At 35.5% G+C, this 22,081-nt stretch overlaps 1 protein-coding gene across 1 annotated transcript; it reads right to left on the bottom strand.

The window, feature by feature from the left end:
• Positions 1-60: 60 nt before the first annotated feature.
• LOC121427512 (solute carrier organic anion transporter family member 4A1-like) lies at positions 61-21,545 on the bottom strand. The gene is made up of 12 exons (XM_041623948.1): positions 21,299-21,545; positions 12,333-12,841; positions 11,558-11,866; positions 10,712-10,919; positions 9,561-9,657; positions 8,666-8,787; positions 7,768-8,019; positions 7,158-7,353; positions 6,604-6,772; positions 5,891-6,069; positions 5,576-5,640; positions 61-5,187 (listed from the first exon to the last, which is right to left on the bottom strand). Exons 2-12 carry the CDS (start codon positions 12,663-12,665, stop codon positions 4,886-4,888), a joined length of 2,232 nt encoding a protein of 743 aa, XP_041479882.1. The 5' UTR covers positions 12,666-12,841; positions 21,299-21,545; the 3' UTR covers positions 61-4,885.
• Between the last annotated feature and the right edge of the window lie 536 nt (positions 21,546-22,081).

Genomic DNA, 22,081 nt, shown 5'->3' with positions numbered 1-22,081 from the left:
AGATTGTTCTGGGCCACATGACAGCAATCCAGTGGACCAATTATTGTTGTTGTTTTTTTACTTTGACGATGAGTCAAGTTTGTTTTTTGCTCATATAGCAAGTCATTTTTTTAAACTTCCAGTCTCTAATTATGCGTCCCTTAACAGCAAACATTATACAGCACCTTAACATAAAGTTTGAAACTATTTTACAGCATGATGCAATTTTTATGATTTTCAAATTTGAAAGACTTGCAAGATTAAAAGAAAGAAATTAGTTGATAGAACAAGTACAAGATAATACAACTATTTCGAAAATGATAATTTTGATACATCTAACTTGGCACGAACTTACAAAATGAGATATAAATACAATCCTTTTACTGACAATAAAAATTGTATTGCATTCGATTCCGTGAAAGATGAGATGGGAATTTCTATCAGAATAAATGAATGAATGCAAAACAATGCTTATGAAATAAGTATTTCTGATATTAAACAACATTTATATCGTAGCATGAGATAGCTCCATAGTTGTACTTAAGTATGGTTTATTACCTTCTTATAGCAGTGCGTATAATTATAGGCTGAATCTTCGTGAAAACAATCAAACAACACGTCTAACTCTATCTGTGAATTCTACATTGTAACGATTCTGATTTCGTTGCAACGATGGATGTTCAGAGTTTGGACCCATCTAATTATTCAATAATTATTTAGATTACTACACGCGGGATGGATGAATATTATGTCATCTTACCATACGTCTCTTTCTGAGATAAAATCAACACGAGTGGTTATATTTTAGCCAAACAAAGAATATATAATTTTTCTTGGTATGCGATGGATTAGTAATGGAATGTTTTATCTTTAACACGATGAGTATAACTTTTGGAATGGTGTGATGAATAAAGTATTATTCGCAATCACACAAACCTGATAATTTTTAGAAGGATGTATTGTTCATGTTGTTAGTGGATGTCATAAAGTGTCATAAACATATTATACGACAACATCTATTTTATCGGAATACAAACAATACAAACGGATGATATGCACAATTGAGGAATGAATGACTTTAAATTAATGATTATATCGCCTATGACAATGCTTTAAGAGAGCTCATTAGATGGTTTTTAAAATAGCATAGTTTTTATAAACTGCAAACTTATGCTGCGTAATTTTCTTGTGTTCGCTTCGTTTTTTGTTTAAGAATAAGAAATATAAGGAATATTCGGGTGGATACAAAATTTTAAAATTCAATTTCTTTTATGTTTTTTTATCAGCGACAACTTTGACCCTCTCTTTAGTAGCGTTTATCAAAAGACACGTTGTTTAACTTGTGATATCCTATTAGAACATTTCCTATTGTTCACACTATTTCTTTTAATCTAATATAAGTCATAGAATAAGACTTATTTTGCCAGTAAAAAATATATGATACTGTTGATGATTATCATGAACATTGCAGCTTATCTTTGAAATTTGTTCTACCAAAAATTAAATCGAAGTCACACAGTGTTTATGGTGAACAAAAATAAAAAAATGTCGTGTCAGATGAGAGGTCTAAGATCAAAGGTATATCTTTACCCTTTGTGATCAAAGATCTGAAATAATAAAGACTGATATTTTTATGGAACCCTTCTCGTTTTGGAAAGACAAACTTGAAATTGTTACATGCAGGCAGTCAGCTGTTTCAAAGGTTTCACTTCTAATATCACTGTAATAGTAAAACCAGTTACCTTTCATGTGCTCATTACACAGGTCTTGGTGAGCTCTCTTGAACTGACTTTGGACTATCTCCATTAACCAGTACAACCCTGAGGTACCATTGCAAAAAATGCCCACAAGGCGCTAGCACGAAAGTCGATAGCATTCAATGGGTTAAGTCATGTTCGCCTCCCATACTCGAATATTTCCGGATGGTATATACCAGTACTCCAACCGAGTGCCAAAGTCAGTGATTCTTTAACGTAGAGGGCGTGGTTCAAATGAGATTGACGCTGCAACACAATGATAGAAAATGTACCGATATGACACTTCGTTGAGTGCCGTGTCATACATTTCTAGTTACATGTACTTCATATGAATCTCTTTTTTAACGAAAATTTTTGCCAGAATATCGATTTATTTTTTTTAATGGAAAATGACGATCTTCTAAAAGTGTTATAAACTCCTGGAACTGTTGAATTAAAGAATACAAAATAAGACAAAGTATGCTTAGAGATTACGAACATGGCGGGTGTCAATCTATTTTTTAAATTCTATCTTTCATTTTGAACTATACATGTATAAAGCTTTATAAGTGAATACCATCGCCCCAGTATCGATAAAGCAAACATATCTTTGCCTTAACCGAGACCGACTTATCAAACTCTTTTTTATTATCATTATTACTATTATCAACGCTTTTACACTACCTTGGAATGCAAAGAAGCAATATTTGTTGGTATCGACCATAAAAGGGATATATTGTAATAATGGCACTGCTATTAAGAATACACTTTTAAAAAGTCCAAAACCCTGAATCCTTTATAGAAAATTATAAATATATCATCAACATACATCTACAGAGGAATACGTTCAGATAAGTTAAGAAGAAGAATCTTTCCTTGTGATGGAATCTCTCTCCTTTTGGGATGCATTTTGAGAGAAGGCAATAATCTTTTGCTGGAATGTTTTAGTCTAGCACTAATAAAAAAAATAATTAAATAAAGTCAAGCTGATCATAACTGAAAGCACACAACTCACTTGAAATAGGCGAATAAAGGATAGGCTCCCTTCATTCTTGTTGTAGATTTAAAAGATGAATATACAAATAAAACTCTAAGAGCTGACTGAAGGGATTTATGGACTTACCATCCTTACTATCTCCCAATAAAGGGCACACCTAACTACTTTTCTACATTGTGTAATGATTCTCGTTAGAAAAAAACATCGTCAATCAACATTCAAAACGGTCATAATGGTCCTTTTCAAAGTAACAGATGGAAGTACACCTTCTGATGAAAAATGAAACCATGTTCAAACTTAGTTTGTTTTTAAGTTACAAATAATTTTTACAGCGAATGTAAACCCTGCTAAGACACTGTTAAAAACATTGAATTTGAAATTGATGAAGGTAATACAATTTTAAAAGTATATACACGATTATTAAACACCTTTCAACGTGATAACATGAAAATGAATTGTATGGTTTTCCAATTAGAGATGGCAAATTTAAATTAAAGAATATCATATATCATGGGAGCACTCATGAGAGACAAAATATTTTCATTATACTTCTAAATGTCTTAGATTTTGTGTTGGTGAAAATAATGCACCCCATTGACATTTCCACGTGGTCTGTTGTGAACTAGAGCATTTTAACAAGTGTAACCCCTGTGAAGAAATAGCTTATCAAGACATTAATACATTTCTTCAAAATTCAGACCGAATCGGGGAAGATTTACATTTAAACATAAACAGAAACGTGTTTTTAACTCATTTTTTACATCTCTGTTGCTCGGCATGTATGTATCTGACCTAACCTAGCACAGACTATACCCTTTTAACATGTTGAAAGAACCCCCAAAACATCAGAACGTATCCTCACTTCGCAAAATACATATCTTGATTTACTGTATCTAACCATATTGACAATGAATGTACATGGTTTTCCAGAAGATTAAAAAAGTGGAACCTCGCTGAAAATGTCGTAAAATTGGTTAAGATTTACATACAGCAACAAAAATCGGAGGGAAGTATACAAGTTAACATTAATTATGAACATAGTTCTTTCATAACGGTGGGATGAAGTCTAACATACAAAACATAAACAGAAGCAAGCACATTCAACTTTCAGATAAAACACAATTTCACGTTTAACGCTTACTATGCTATATACAAAATAATTTTCATCTCATTCTAGATTTACACAGGAATTTGCTTAGAGCATAAAAATTAAAAATAAAATAATTCATAAGTTTTAAATATACTTTTAAGAACCTTTTTATAAAAAGTATAATTTTAACAAAAATCAATAAATACTGTCAGAATATGGCATCAAGAATGCCAGATTAGAAATATTAAGACAGTATAGTCGATTCATACAAAAAAATGATAGAATTGATAAAGTTCACGAGATGAAATAATAAAATTCAGATTTCATAATCGTTGACGTCTTCTTACTCGCCCTGCTTCCTACCTACACTACCTTTTTTTAAAGTTATACATAAACATAATAATAACAAGTTTTTTGTTATACATAAACATAAAAAAAATCACACTTAATGGAAATGCCTTATAAAATGTTGCTCAGTTGGTGCCAACTCTGTACTGAATAGATGTTAGGTAAGTTGATACTGAGTTGGAAGGTAAATGATTCTTTGGTGTTATCTCATTGGGCAGACCAAATACTTCTTTTAACCCGGTCAACAACTTTGCCCCTCCCAAGTCTGTTCGCAAACACACATACATACTCGCATGCCTAACCTTGAATTCTGCTCGGTCAAAATGTGTGTTGGATCCTTTGGAGTTTGGGTCATTATAAGTCTCGGAATTCACATTTTGCCAGGCCAAAAAACTTTCAGCTTTAGATTAGGGAAAGGGTGTCAGATAATCATTAGCAATTAGGAGCATTGCCTGTTCCCTACCGATCTTGATTTGATTAGAATACTTGATAGAGTGAGACTAATCGGCATTTTACAACAGCGATTCTATAAAGTACACCGAATCTTGCTGTTTCGTTTCTTGAATACTTGCAGTAGGCCTACTCTGCGAGTTGTCTCGGAACGCGAGTATGTACACATCATAATATTTCACCTATGGCAGCTACAGCACGCTCGTCCAGATCCAACGAAACAACCTTACTGCAGTGCAAGCGCACCTCGCGCAAGGCATATCAGCTGCGCATGCGTTTTTCTCTTTATACCTTCTCATCCATTCGATCATCTTCTACTCTGGGTATTTCCGGCATGACATCCTGACTGATGGTGTTCGGTGGATCAGTCTCTTCATTGCTCTCTTTGGCTGGACGGTAGGTGACGAGAGCAAGGATGATGGAAATGATTGACACACCTTTAACACATTGCATCATGATGAGGGTATATCGAGATAACTCTGCATTATCATACATCCAACAGTTCCGGCTGCCATCGCATTCATCCTCCCATATTAGGCACGTTCGGTCAATGAGGGAACCGAAGATAATCGGTGCAGGTATAGATCCTGGTAAAGAATATAGGAGAGAAGTAGCATTAAATTTTACAGTTTCTCATTTGATAAGCGAATGTGTATAGAATTGACGACTTTGTTGTAGAAGGGAAATTTCCCGCTTATAGTGACGCGAGTGATTAACCAGTCGGAAGATGTCCAAAACATTGCGATTGTACATTCTGGTTGATTCTTGTAAGTAAGCACCTTCCCCCAAATCCATAGCTTTTATGCCGATCTTTGAAAAAAAAAACAATGAGGATCAAAGCTCATGTACCAAACACTACCGAAATATAATACTAGTATAATGCAATTGTATTTCGAGACCATGCATAGAAGCAGGATACCAGTCTATATATATATACTCAACGATTTCGTCTATGAGAGAGTGAATTGTACTTACCTAAACACCTGTATATAACAGACTGCACTCCCAAGGCAAATGTTCTCTGTGATTGCGAGACACAACTGAAAAGAGAATGATAAACGTTGTTTGTTATATATATACATGTAGGTATGAATAACAAAATTAATTTATATATGGGGTTTAAAAGCAATATTGAAATCATAGTGTATGTCTGGGGAAAGCGATTCCCAGCTCTGGGAAAAAAATCTTAAGCTGAATTTCAGTGCCAATATGAATGTAGTTATGAGGATCGTATACGTCCCTTGGGGAAAAAAACGTTGGTGTAAATGCTAAAAAGGTCTTGATACTTACCGTAGAGTGGCAGTAAGCTGTGGGACGGCTATCATAGATGTTACAGTAATAAGAACAAAGGCGAGTAAAATGAAGGTAAGTTGAGAAGAGCACCCCTGTTCACAGCGACCACCAGTACCTTTCCCTGCGATTCTTGCAGTGGTGTTCGTAGGCGGTATACAGTCACAATCAGAATAAAGCTAGGATGATTAAAAAAAAACCCGCGAATTTATTTAATTATAAAGAACATATAACCTTAATTTATAATGCCAAAGTTTATCTCAAGCATTAATGCTAAAAGCACCAAGAGCATAAAGAGCACCAAAACGGGTAAACGATTAAGAGTAGCTTGCTGGATTTCGGAAACATGACGAATGAGCTCCTTGAACAACCGCCCCATCCGTCAGTGCCCGATAGTGACGCACAGAATACTATACCTGATGAAAATGGGTGCATTTGGTTTGTTGTTGATATACTTAGGCTTACCCGAGTGTCGAATGAGATTAATTTTTTACCCCTTTCTCTGTGACCGTGATCAGGGTTTTAGTCATAATCATATTAACTGGCTTTGAGGGAGATACCATATTTCCCAAAGTAGTTTCATATTGCCCGAGTCATGACGAGGGCAATATTGGTCTACAGAGGGAAATACAAGTACAAGGTGTTCGGAATCTCTAGAAAATTAACGCCAGTCGATATTTCATATCCTAAACAAAAATATATAATTTTCTTACCGATATAGATTCCTCATTGTATGTCTTAACTGTGCACCCAGCATGGCATGGCGAGTAGTACATGACGTCATCCTCACCACATAAAGGTTGGAAGTTATTGGTACACATACAATGGCCATTACAAGTAGCAGTAACGTTTGATCCTTCCTCTGGTGTTATGTCTGTGGGACTGCAAATTTAAAATGAAATAATATTGAAACAGATAAAGATTTCTGATACGATAGGGCCTAATCATACAAAATTATTGAAGAAAATAATTATGTGGTACCAAATGACCGTTTAAAACTTGCTGTTAGCCCTACTACGCCTTCCCCCTCCCTTGTTTCTGAACTCGGGTCGTTGAGGGGGGGGAGTGGAGGGCTTTGCGCCCCGTCCTCTAATAGTTACGCTAGTATCTAAGTGAAAATGCAAATTAAATTCAGTCTGACTAAGCTCCTCTTTTCTTGTACAAACATACAGAGAGGAAAAAAACATATCTTTATGCGCTTAACAGCATGAAATAACGTAAATATAAAGGACGCAATAGACTGGAGCAGTTAAAGCATGTTACTTACTCTCGTCCGTAGTTCAACGTTACACCAGCGAAGTCTACGTTTTCGCAGCTGATTAGGAAGACGAATTGGAAGGCAAAACTGCAAATAAGAACACCTAAAGTGAAACGCATCATGCCTCGATATTTGAGATTATAATGCTTGACGACCCAGCCACCAAACAAAGCACCTATAAAACTTGATGGTGTGACGATGATGCCTGGAGAAACACAGAAAATAAGACTTTATTAGAGCACATCGCAAAATCGCCATTCATTTTAGTACCAATATTGTTACATGAAATGATTTGAAAGTGCTGATTGTGTGATGTCAGTTGTAGGGTGTAGTCATGTCAGTTATAAACGAGGAGAGAAAATGAGGTTCATTATATATTGGCTGCAAAAACCATTAGTAAAGTATTCATCACCGTTTGATGAAAATGACAACACTGTCCTCGGAACTGTCACAGGTTATCGACAATTCAAATGTGTTTAAATAATTAATAGAGTGTCACTCTGCTGATAAATTCATTTTGCGAGACTTTAAGATATCTTGCAGCAATTATGCTGCTTGCATTTAGTTTCCACCACCACCATCATCATTGGCGTCGTTGTTAGAATTCGTCTTTTCTTACCTGCTATTATAGCTGCCTCTCCAGCTGTCATATTAAACTGTGATTCCATGAATTTCGGACCAAATACACCCACAGCGACGAGTATAAATGTTTCCATGGCAGTCGATAAATTGTTGAACATAAAAGGAGGATTTTTCAATAGTGTCCACAAAGCTTTTGGGAATTGCATAATTGATTTCCATCCCGACTTCGCTTCAAATTCTGTTCCTTTCTGTGTTTCAACCACACGCTGGGCAAAAATTGCCTTTCCACCTGTAAAAAAAAAGATTACAGATTTAATAAATATAAGTGGAGAAAAATTAACTCTTCTTTAGATTATAGAATTATTGGGAATATACAAAATACAGAAAGGGTCAATATCATTCCAAGTTCACCCGAACGAAGCATTTTATTTTTTAAATTTGCATTAAAAATGTAAAATGAGAGACTCGACGATTTCACAGCCCACTAATTCTTTTACTTTGTCTTTTTTTTAAATGATAGATATATATAATTTCAAATAAGTACAAAATGAAGTTTCTACTCCAAAATGTTAACTTTGGTTTTAATCCTCACTCGTCCCGGCACCAAGATTGGGGTATATGGTAACAATGATTCTTAGTGTCTTTTGTGTCAGTGAAGGGGGGGGGGGTGGTGGGGAGATGGGGCTATTAAACGTTTCTTTTGGAGGGAATCGCTTTGTCAAAGGTTGCCTCTCGTTGACAAAAAACGGATGGTCGACATTTTCGATGCTGGGTAATTAATTTTCAATGGAAGTGGTCTTGAAAAGCCCATGGACCTATCCACGGAGGATTATCTATTGTTACTGGGGGTGCTGTGACAATGCTCAGCACCCCAGTAACGATAGAATAATCCTCCGTGGATAGGTCCATTCAAAAGCCCTAGCTAGTTAATTTACCTGGTAATGATCGACTGTATCCAAGGAATGGTATAACGATAGAGAACGATATTAAAGCTGCTACTATAAAACCTAGCCACCAAGCACCAACCCATGTAGGATCTGAAGGACTGATGTCAAGCCTAGTAGAAAAAGGAAAGGAATGTTTGTCATTATCATGAGCAGTCACGGAGTACGATAGTATGAGAAGCATGTTTGGTATATTTAGCTGAAGGAGGAAAAGAAAAGTAAGTGTTAGTTTATTATGCCATTATGTCGCCGGAAATCTCAAACAAAATACACCGCATGAACATGGAGAAAGCCCGCATACAAACAACTCAATTATTGACCATGTTGGCAATCATTTTGTGTACAAAGTATAGAATATTTTTTCCTCTTTAGCTCTCACTCTAACTGACCCTTGATTCGGGGCATAACGGATTGAACCGTCTTGAAAATGATCGTGTTAAGTATACAGGCGAACCTTGATAAACCGCTCTACTATTAAGCATGAGAAAGATGATGTATTTGTGTTTTTATTAATTAATTTATTTATCAAAACTATCATTAAAACCCCACTCTGTGTAGCGGAAACAAAATAACAGCAGCAAGGTCTCATTTGGTCAAGATCTTGACGTTTTTGTTTATTATTTTATGTACATGTTTGGTTTAAAAGATAGATAATGGAATAGGTCCACATCTACTCTAGATCATGTTATCCGTGTTTCAGAAAAAAAAAAATCTTCGACGGACACCAAATTTGGATGAACTTCCTTCTTACGTTAAGGGAACTGAAACGAATATTGACAATGCTAAAATGATGCATTTTTCATGTATTAATTGTGAAAAGCCATTAATCCCCTCTAACATCTATTCCAAGTAATGCAACTCTCCAGGATGTAACGATTGTACTCACTCATCTGCTGCCTGTAGTTCGGTATAGAGACCAAGGAAGAGTCCGCCCACAATGTACCCTATTGCTGGTCCCAGAATTGCCATTGATTTAAACACACCTGTAGAGAAAATGTTAACAATGTAATGAATGGGGGGTAACGCAGAGAACGAAAAAGGAGAGGGGGAAAAAGGAAGAGGAAAAGAAAAAGTAAATGTTTAAAACAGATGGGGAGAGAATACACGACGAATTTAGAAAAATTAGTAGTGTTCAATAAAACCTGATGACGAAATGCTCAGGGGAAAGTTTTACGTAGTTATTGCAATGTCGAAAGGGCCTCAGACAAGCCTTCATTACCCTCTGAACTCATCATCTATCTGATCAAGATATTTTTAATGTGAATGAAGATTGACAAGCCTTCAGGTCGCCAAGGAAATCACCTGATCTTGACATTTTGCAATATTAATGAAGATTTGGACTCACCAACCAAAAAGTTCCCAAATTGAAATGCTTATTAGTAGACTTATAATTTGCAACTCTGAATAAAAACAATTCCATATCAAAGATAATCCAAAATATGATGATAATCCGTCAAAATATCAAAATGCAGGATTTTCGACAGTCTTTCAGATTTTACGCTAAAAACGACACTTTCACGCAAAAGTGCGCTTGGCATCCGGCCATACGCTATTCCTGGGTATTTTTGCAAAACTTTCAGCTGGGAAGCCAAGCACTAGCAAGCATTAACAAATTTTGCCGTCCAAAGTATAAAAAATCGTTTTGGCCGGTCTACTAACTCCATCTGACCTAGAATTTATCCAAACTTACTATAGATTTCAAACTTCTGAGTGCTTAATAAAATCTTAGACTGGCTCAAATTGCATTTGCCTATAGTAGATTATTAATTGCAATAACCATTTTTTCACCCTAATTTGGCGTTGGCCCGGGAATGATAATAATTATGTGCAACAAATATTTGTCTATGTTAAAAACCCAATGCGTGAACATAAATGGAGCTACTAAATCCTAGTTGTAACATCGTAAAGCGTGGCCAACGGTTGCTTTGATTTATTTCGGTTATGAGAAGAAATAAGCTCACTTCAACTAAAAATTTATTTGACATGTTTCAAAAGAAATACTGTTTAGTAAGACGGTTTTTCTAAAGTGATCCATACCTATGTAGAGCCCAGAGTTTGCTGACGACACATTCTCGTCGATATACGTGACACCGAGTGTGTAGAGAGGTGAGGCACCGATACCATGGAATACCTGAGCTAAGATGAATACTCCGTAGAAGTTGACTAGAGTCTCGTCTTGTACTTCCATCGTCGTACATATATCGTTTGACGTTCGGTTTGTGTCGCACATCTCAAAATCGGCATCCTATAGTATTCAAGATATACCAAGTGGTCAATAATATCCAACGAATACATCATTTGTCACAGAAGGTTAACTGTTTCGAGATTATTTTATTGTATTTGACAAATTAATCTTCTATCATATCAATATTCTAAGCCGGAAGGATGATTGGACAGGTGACATTGACAGTGATCTTGTACATGTATAAAGATCACTGATCTCTAGATCAGTGATAAAGATCGCATGTACTGAACTCGGAAGCTGTTTCTTTGGCATAAACACGTACGATAACATGACATAGATGCAATAGCCAATGTGATCATTCTAAATGTCCTATTTGAGGCATCTTGATGACCGTGTAAGGTAGGAGTAGGACAACAGGCAGAATTGAATGATCTGGAGTCATTTTCATAAAAACTTACAACTTTGGTAACTTAAGATATTAAATTTGCTAATCACGGTAACTACCATGGAAACAATTGGCAGCTGAGCCATCCGTTATCACATTGCCAAAATGGAATTGATAGTGTTTATGACCCAAGAACTGAATATAATTATGATTGCATATTAACAAATATAGCGAATTAACAATATTTCAGTCACAAAAAAGCATTTGCATATTATGCCAACATAAAGTTAAAGTAAACAGTCTAATTAGTTACCTGGTATTCGTACTCTCCACTTAAAAAATGTGGAAACGTAAAAATAATCGAACCGATTCCAAATATGAAAGCCCCAATACCCAACCAGACTGGCTTGTGCGCCTTTTCGCCGAGGTACGTAACGAAAATGATGATAACCATGACTGAGAAGTCATAGCTGCTGGAGATGAATCCACTACGGACGCTGGTGAATCCAAAACGGCGTTCGAGTGTGGTGATGACCACATAGACTAGACCATTGACCGTCATACCCTGAGCGATTACGAAGATTGATAAGAAGAGGGTGTAGCCGACGATGTTATTACAACACTGTGAATTTAAAGCAGAAAAGGGAAAAATAGCGATGAACATGATAGGCGAAACTTTGACATTTACAGTATACCTGGTGGGTGTTTCATAATGCTGTTGATAAGTTAAGAGCAAGTTTAAGAACTACTGGTGAACCTTTCTTACGCTCTAAATAATCACCAATGGTGAATATAATTTACCACAAGAAAGGATCACCAGTCATTCTTAAAGTCACTCTTAACTTACGAACAGTTATATGAAACGGCCCCTGGTTTTCTCTCACGACGTAAAGTAACAGAAGAAAGACACTTTAACATGTATGAATACCAGTAGTAAAGTTTGACTCTTAAATACGTTTACGTGAAAAGTAGACAACTCAACTCTAAACGTTTGAAAGTACTTTGAAGAATAAACATGAATTAATTAATTGGGCATGGAAGAAATTGCGGGGAAAATACGACTACTTTTATAAAAAAGAATATCGTACCTGTAAACATTGAGGTCTCCATCTAAACCAACCACATTGTGGATTATCATCTTCATCGACATCGTTCTCTTTGGGTGGAAGTGCATCCGAATCCGCAATATGACCATTGCCATTCGACATCGCCCTCGCCTTGCCATCTGATGTTCCCCCATTTTGTTCATTTACGTGACCGTTCTGTAACGTCGTCTCCGTCTCGACGGCGAGGGGGTTGTCAATTCCGAGTTCTAGTTCAGCTGCTCTCTGAGGGTCATTGAAGTTGGTTTGAGTACCCACCGTAGAGGGCGGCCTTAACAGTATTCTGTCATCATTGTTTGTTTTATACGTTCCATCCATAGTTCTTTAGATAATTTACCTTGTATCGCTTCTCAAACTACTCGTCTGGTGTCAGTGGAAAATGGACTAATGGTCCTCCCTTACATTAACTACACTCGCTACAGAGAATGGCTCCTCAGATAAGAATGCTAGTCCTTTGTAAGTCCATTTTGAAGAAGTCCTCTGTAATATTCATTCTGCAGTAGAAAAACAAAACAAATCATTAATTAGCTGCCCATCACCTACATGTACTCACATAATGATCATTATGATTTCCAAGAATGTTCTTGTCACTGGTTACCGAATCCGTTATTCTAAACTTCAAACGAACGGATTCAAAAGTTCAAACATAACTATACATGCAAAGTACGGTTAATAACGTTGATAATATGATAGGCCGACTGCATGATACGAAACAATACTTTTTGGCTTAATCTTCATCACATCAGTAAATACCAGATTTCAGTAATTTGCATCTAGGGTAAGCTGACCTTGTATTATCGTGATTTGATTCTATGAGTTATCTCTGAATAAACCTTCGCTCCTGTATTCATACTAAAAAAAAGGTCGCGGACTTCTCAAAAAGTTACTGTCTGCGCACCCTACATAGACATAGTTGTAGAGCGTTTTATGAAATACAATTATTATAATTTGGGACCTATTTAGTTATTTATAGTAATTATATAAGTTACTGGGTTCTAATACTGTCTGAAGTTAATACCCGGAAATCAATAACTGAATAGCAAAAAAGGATGTGAGCTTCCAATTTTCGTGGAGTGCAATATAGCTAACAATTTATTAACACTAATAAATCACAGGCTCTGGGCACATTGATATTAATGTATTGATTTTTATATTCTTCTCTGTCACTTTGCTCCATGACATTATTGACTAAATCATCAAACATTTACTTCTGATTGGGCAAGAATTTTCTTCTTTTTTTAGTCATATTCCTACTTTTGAGAGTGTACTATGTAAGAGCATTGATAGCTCCTTGGTTAGAATATTATACCTCTGTCTTCCTCTTTCCATCTTCTTCTCATTAGTATTTTTTGGCATTAATCGTACTCATATTTCAAAGCGTGAGTGATAGAGTTAAGCCAACATCTGCCCCACCCATCCCAAAGATATTTTGAAAAAAAATGTTTTTAATATCAAATTTGTAGAAGAAGAAGAAGAAGAAGTAGAAGAAGAGAAGACGAACATGGATTGGTCTTTACTTCATGGATGCGCCGATACTAATGACAACGTTGAACAACTCCAAGATCTGCTCAGCACTCAATATAGACGACACTTTCAGTTGGTGACCTTCAAACAACGGCCGAACGACAAGCCATGGATGAATAGCCGAATTCGCATTCTCATCTTTAGGCGAGATAGAGCTTTCAAACAGAAAGCCGATTCCTACAAGTCTCCACGAAACGAAGTTCAAAGAGCCATAAGATCATTTAAAGCAAATTTCTACAAAACCAAGGTTGCTAATTTGATAGACTCCGAACTAGGGAAATGGCATCAGCAGATTCGCACCCTGAGTGGACTCCGCAAACAAGAAGCAACCCTCTTTGCTGGTGATAGATCTCCACTAGATTTGGCCAATGACTTGAACTCATTCTTTTCTGGAATCTGCTCAACGCTTCCTCCTTTGGACACTTCTAACCTGAGTGCTTATATACTTACCAGCACCAGTTTCACCACTTGAACTCATTCTTTTCTGGAATCTGCTCAAGGCTTCCTCCTTTGGACACTTCTAACCTGAGTGCTTACTTACCAGCACTTATATTGTTGTCCTTTTAAAAATTATGCATAAACCAGAATTTGTGTTATTATACAGTTTACAATCATTACATATTCTTTATATTATTCATTGTACAATCATATTATTTATTTCATTATTCCTTGCTCCTTGTGAAAACATTTTTTTTAATAACTTGACAGCAGCCTTATTCATTCAATTCATTAATTTTATGAAATATTTAATGTAAATTCTTGCCAAACTATGTAATTTCATGATTTTATCTTATAACAACATATATCATGTCACTTTTGTTATTCTGTTTGATTTACCTTATATGATATGCTCTTTCATATGTGTTTTCTTCTTACTTTGTATTGTATATGGACCCCATGGAAGAACAGTATAGTCATGTCGACTAAACTGAAAATGGGCAGTCCATCCTTTTTGCTTCTTTTTTTGCTGTTTTTTTATACGGAAAATAAATACTATACTATACCACCAGTAATCCAAAGTTATGAAGTGTATAAACGCCTGAGGCAGCTGAATACATCTAAAGCCGGGCATCCAGCTTATTGTCCAACACGCCTCCCAAAGGAATTTGCTTTTGAGATATCTGAGCCATTAACTGAAATCTTCAATGAGTGTATTGACAAAGGTTGCTTTCCGACGTTATGGAAGAGAGCATCGGTGTGCCCAATACCTAAGGGTCCTCGGGTCACAGACTTCGACCAACTTAGACCGATTTCAATAATACCTATAATTGTCCTACTGTTTGAGGGATTCCTCGCAGGATGGATCATGGATGACATCATACCGTCGATCACAAACAGTTTGGCAATATGAAGGGAAGTTCTCTGAATCACTACCTAATCACCATGCTTGATACCATAGTCAAGGGCCTTGATCAGCAAGGACGTATCGCCAATTTGTGTGCTATTGACTTTCGCAAGGCTTTTGACCATATCTCATATTTTGATCGAAAAACTGATTAGGATTGGTGTTGATCGATCTATCATTCTAACGATATGGGACTTTTTTCCTGCCGTTCACAGGCTGTTCGATTCAGAGGGACAACTTCTGCTCAACTTAACATCACCTGTGGGGTTCCACAGGGCACGAAACTGGGCCCGATCCTATTTCTCGTCATGGTGAATGACGTTGCTTGCTCCACGGAGAATCGATGGAAATACGTTGATGATCTTAGCCTTGTTGAGGTTGTCAGAAAAGATCAATGTTCTGGCCTACAGCATGATGTTGACTCACTGGTTGACATAAAGCTGAATGCTGCAAAGTGTAAAGCGATGCAAATCAGCTTTCTCCGTACGAATCCGCCTCCTCTACAGCTTAGGATTGATGATACAGACTTGGAAATCATGACTTCTATTAAATTACTTGGTTTCATCATACAAAACGACCTGAGATGGGACCTGCATGTTCGTCAAATCATCAGCAATACCTCTTGTAGGCTGTTCATTCTTAATAAGCTGTAGAGAAATGGCGTGATGTGTCCGGATCTTGTCACTATTTACAAGATGTACATTAGGCCATTGATTGAGTTTGCCGTGCCTGTTTTGGCATCTAGCATTACCTGCCAACAATCCGCTAGCATCCAGCGGGTTCAGAAGAGGGCTCTGCGTATCATTGCCTGGGTAAATGTCTTGCCATGCATCTCTTAAAGACAGACGGAGTGAACTTGTTGAAGGATTTACATGCCCGTTGCTAAAATCGAAACGCATCGCCACTTCTTGCCTGAAACCCATAGGGTTAGAACTGGTCTTTCCCTAAGAAATGCACATCATCTTGAGATTCCTCGGACTAGAACAAAAAGATACTAAACAGTCGCCAATCCCCCACTTTGTTGAACTCTGTAATATAATGTAATATGCATCTTTATTGTTTTTAGCAACTGTAGCACTTTTTGTACTCCACTTTATTGTTTATCTTTAATCTTATTGATTTAATGTTAGGTTTGTCACCTTTTTATTCCAATTGCTTTTTTTTTCTTACTTGAGTTCCACCTACATGTAATACGACTATTCGATCTGTAATTTTGCCCAACTTCAATAATTTGTTGGTTCGTTCATTTTTTTTTTTACTATAAAGCATACAGTACCAGTCACATTTCTTTGGCTACCTATTTGCCTGTTTCGGCCGGGGGGAACAATGGATTCAGTACACTGAATTTGTTGATCTCTGGTTTAGGCAGGCGACCGGGTGGTCAAGGGATTGTGACTGATGGTGTACTATCTACAGCATATCACATGGTTAATTCCAGACTTCATACCAATCTATTGTAACATCGCTATCTATTGTAACATCGTATTTATTTCTCTTTAGTTTTATGACTGTCATACATGTCTTCTCAAACAAATTTGAAATCGCAATTGTTCACAACATTGATCTTTTTTTATATTTTTATAGGACTTATATATTATTCAATTTGTCTTGCTATTTACAATTCTTTTTTATATACATATTTTTCTAGTTTTAAATATGATGATATTTTAAAAGTGTAAATGTTAATTCATATATGTTTTTAATACTCGCAACTTTGCTGATTTAATTTTGACGATGATAGTTTTACAATGTTATAATTTCAATCAATTTTAATCTTTTTTTTAGATTGTCCAAAATTATTTTTTTCTGGCTTTATTTGATGATTATTTACCTTGTACTAGAATTGTGATATATTGTAATCTTTTAATGATGTACATGTACATTTTTACTTTGTAAATATGATATCATGAGTCTTCGGACTTTTGTCATGCACCATTTTCGCAATAAAACCAGAATTGAATTGAATTGAAAGAAGAAGAGAAGAAGACGAAGAATAAGAAGAAGAGGAAAGAAGAAGAACAAAAAAAGAACAAAAATTACAACAATAAAACATCTTTGAATTGCAAACAAAATAATCCACCTTTGTGATTAACATGGTGGCTTCGCCCCTCCTCCTTATCATGCTTATGTCTGCGAAAAGAATCCATATACTTTTGCTGTATGGCATCAATGGCGAGTTTTCGCTTGGCGGAAATAGCCGTGTATTCGAATGAGTCAACAAGCATGCGAAGTGTATGGGTCAAAATTATTAACTCGTAAAATGGATATCATCAATTCTAAATATTATCAATTATGATTAAATTTTGATGTAAATTGGGCGAGTCGATATAGTGGGACAAAGGTCAAGTATACACACGTAACTCTAGCACGTTTACCGATCTCAGTGATAATTATTTAAATAACATATTTACTATAACTACATTGAATATTGCATGTATTTATGCAGGCCCTTTTAAACCTATTAATCAGACGCTGACTGCTTTTTCTTTCTTTTTTTCGGATAACCGTTTGACAATGTGAGTCACAAAATATTTTAAATGATCAGATTAAAATCATCATAATTTATTGACATTGGGTACCATCTACAGCTCATTCTATCAAGTTTGATTGAATTTACAAACATCCCAATATTCATAGAAATAATTAAGTCATTGCCATCAGGATGACCAGATTTCACAAAATGAAATACGGGACAATCAACAAAAAAGATCAACAAAGAAGGCTACACATAGAGTTACACCTGTGAAATTTATAAAGAATTTGAAGGGAGGGTGAACGAAAGAATGAAGGAGAGAAAGAAAAGACGAAAGAAACGAGATGAATTGAGAAGAAATAAAAGAAAAAAATAAATGGAAAATGAAGGAAAAATTTAAAAAATAATAAAAGTTAGAATAAAATGATGAAAAATAGAATAAAAGAGAGAAAAAAGTTTCCGTCATTCTTTGAATTGATTACAGAAAGAAAGAAAAAGAAAGGAATGGAAGAAGAATACATGTGTGAAAGACAAAATAAGGAGAGAAAGAAAAAAAGAAAGAAAAAGAAGGAGGAAAGAAAGAATGAAGGAAAGAAAAATGTTTCCTCCATTCTTTGAAAGAAAGAAAGAAAACAGTAAGGGATGAATTAAGGGAGGGAGAGAAAGAATAAGGGATAGAATTAGAAGTGAAAATAAAATAAAGAATGAAAGAAAGAAAGGAGGGAAGTGAGGAGGGAATGAAAACATAATGGGAAAAAGAATTAAAAGAAAAAGGAAGGGAGGGGAGGGGGGAGTTTAAAAAAAGAAAGAATGAAGGAAATAAAAAAAGGGAAATTTGATAAAGACGGGTAAGGAAAACGAGGAAAGAAAGAAAAATGAACAGAGAGAGATAGAAAGGATCAGGGAAGTTCTTCAAGCTCGTCAGGGGCAATAAAGGTCTACAAGCTCGTCAGGGGGGGGGGGCAAAAAAGGTCTTTCAGTTCAAACTTCAAGCAAAAAATATCCAATCATCGAACAAAACTAATAATGATATTTGGTGTTTTTCAAATATATTTTTAAACTATTTAAAACATATTTTAGAAACGAATAAAAATTTCAAAGTGATTTTTAAAAAAATTCAAAGTGATTTTTTTTACTTGAAAATTAGATGAAACATCGCGGCATCATACACAACAAGACTCAAAACGAAAGCTGAAACAACTAGATCTAGTTATGAAAACTCAATAACTTGTTCCTCCGATTACCAATCTCCGATCTCCAAATCAGTAATCTCTTATACAAATTTCCCGTCAATTTTGTGATCATTTTGGTATGTTTGGTGGAGAGAATCTGCTCCGATCCTACATGCCTAGCTCACTAGTAGCCTGTCACACCAAAGATCTAGAGCTATACTATAGCTCCATGGGCACACGATGGCAGGAGGCCAGTTCGTTTGCGATGTATTGCATGGGTTAGCAAGAAAATCACCGCAAAACTTGCAAAAGTTTATCAATTTTATTGTTGTCTTTGTCTCTGGCTCTGCTTCGTCATCTGTTGTCTATTTTGATGAAAATATTCGTCACTTTTAAATACTATTTGTTCAATATTCTGAAGTACGGGACAAATAGGCGTCCCGGGAAGGGTTTGTCGGGACGCCGGGACAAAGAAGCAAAATACGGGACAATCCCGGGAAATACGGGACGTCTGGTCACCCTGATTGCCATATAAACCAAATAACCATCCATTTGAGTTGAATCGAAGATAGCATGTAAAGGTAACATTGGCTGATAAATTTCTTCTAATCCAATACCAGCTCAATAATGAATATTGAGGATGTTCAAAAGGCTCAACTCCCTTATGTAATACATGTACATCTGTCATGAACAAATTGTATGTCAACCGTGTATGTCCGTCATGATATAAAACATACCAAATTAATGTGTAAGCAAATCTTGATTTTGGTACTCCCCTATCATTTGACATTTCCTTACACTCATATACCTGAATTTGAAGAAAAGGGTGTTGCCCCAAAATTATGTATGAATGTTTTCTTCTCATGGAGGACTTGTTTGGTAAGAAAGCACTTGTGTTAATAATATCTCCTTTTTTTCAAACATTATTAAAGACTGAAGTGTACATCTGTATTTATGGAATTGCCTTGAATATGATCTAAACCAACTAAAAGGTATACATCTCATGCCGTAATATTTCAGCTTGTTCAATAAGATATTTTGTGAAAGGGAGTCAAACGCCTTTGATAAGTATGAAAATACCAATAACCTTTTTTATCTTTAATTAATTCACTTATTATCCTGTCTTTTATTTCAATAACTGCCATATCTGTTAAAAATTCTTGTGAAATCCATACAGACTTTCATATAAAGTATGTTTAATATTTTTAAACAGTTTAAATTTGATTATCAAATTTCCTTTAGCAATTCAAATAAGTGTATGTTTAAGTCAAGCGTTGATGCAGCCTTTCATGATAAACGGGAAGGAAGGGGGTAACGAAAATTGAGTCACTGTCTTGAGTGGCCAAATTCTTTTGACAAGCAAAATGAAATCGATCCTTATTCCAAAAAAAGTCTATATTTATCAGCATGCAAAAGCAATTGACAATCAAAGAAAATGGAGTCGGTTTTTCCAGCGTGTCTGTGGCATTAATGGTCACATGCAGGGACTGAGTCTTAAATGTTGGTCCCAAAACATAATATTTAGCCTCTACTATAGCGTCTGTAAAACGGCAATTACATACTAAAGTATTTAATACGTCTCAGCGCCCGATAAACGTTTAATGCACTGACTTGTACATCACAAAGTTTTTTTTAACCATTTCGTATATACGGATGGGGTGACATGTTAGGTCAGGTAACAGCGTTCACGAAATCGAAAATCATGGAAAGTGATATTTTATTATTTTATTCATTTATTTTTTATTATGTTTTTTTAGGGGGCTAATTCTATAGCAAAAGCATCGCTCTCTTTATTCATTTTGTTCTTAGCCCACACTATTATGAATATCCCGATGGATAGAATTTATTTTATTGATCCCATATAAAATACATGTATTCACCCGTTGATTAATAATTTTAATTGAAAAATAACGTAATCATAATAGGCATTACACTCTGTCCCATATCAGTTGAATACATGCATGTATTATGCTTTTTTCCGATTTCGTCTCAATTATGTATAATATATTCGGAAAATCGTTTTTAATAATCACTCTAATTTTATCTTTCAAGGTGTAATTCTTAATTATTTTAATTCATTCTTTCCTTTTCCAAAAATTAAGACATTTACCACTTGCCGGCAAGAACTTTGCATTTAATACCCTCTTAGCTTTATTTCATATCATTGTAGTAATAAGATTATGAACTTTCTTTTATGATGGAACTACATTCGTCATGATGAAGAAAATATGATTTGTAGGTATGATACTCATGTCACATTTTACTCACCCTTATCTTTACTTTGTTTTATTACATTATAGGGTGGTAAAATGTATGATGCATCTTTGAACACACACTAAAGAAAATATGATTTCCAGTAATGATACATCATATGAATCACTTCATAAAAAAATGTAATTGATACTTGTAGAAAAGGAAGAATATATATTTTACTTACTAGTAATTCGATTAAAAATGATATTTATAAACGATATTCCAGTCACACACTTCCAGAAATTCCAGATCTAAAATGGGCTACGTCTTGTCTTATAGTGGCAGTATCTAATACGTCTACGCTTTTCAGAATGTCATATTTGTAGTACGTATGAGAAATTTAGAGTGACGGTCTATACCAACCCACATGAAATGCATCATTTATTGGTGACATATTAATGTTGGACTTTGCCCGGTATCAATTAGCGATCTCTTGCTCACATCGGAAGATTGTGCTTGCAAACTCAGTACGATTCGAGGTATTTGTTTTACACTAATCGAAGCAGTACACTGATAAGTTTGGACGTGATACATAAACAAAACAATGATGGAGAAGATGGGCGTTAGTCTTGTGACATTTTAAATCCATCCTTCAATTTTGGTTTAAATATTGTTTCTTTACATGTCGTGATCTATTTTTATTACGTAATATAAGTTTTGTAGAGTGTTCTATAAAGAGTCACGTGGCACGGTTCTGATGAGAAGCGGGGATGCTGATGTTCCGGGGGGGGGGGTTGCGTCGTCTGATAATTCTCTTTAGGCTGCACCCCTGGGAATCTGGTAGGTACGCTGAATATTAGAAATTAAAAGAAAAAAAGAGGAAGGACTTATTTGCTTGTCAAATATTTCATTAACCAAAATCACCTTCATTTTTAACGAAACTTTTTTTTGACCAATCGAACACTTTCTCTTTGACCATACATAAAATAAATCGCCCTCATCCAAACATTGTTTTTTTTTTCTTCTT

Source organism: Lytechinus variegatus, chromosome 1 (assembly GCF_018143015.1).
Source record: "Lytechinus variegatus isolate NC3 chromosome 1, Lvar_3.0, whole genome shotgun sequence".
Classification (NCBI taxonomy): Eukaryota; Metazoa; Echinodermata; class Echinoidea; order Temnopleuroida; family Toxopneustidae; genus Lytechinus; species Lytechinus variegatus.
Note: the sequence above shows the minus strand (reverse complement) of the source record. Positions and strands in the feature narration are given on the sequence as shown.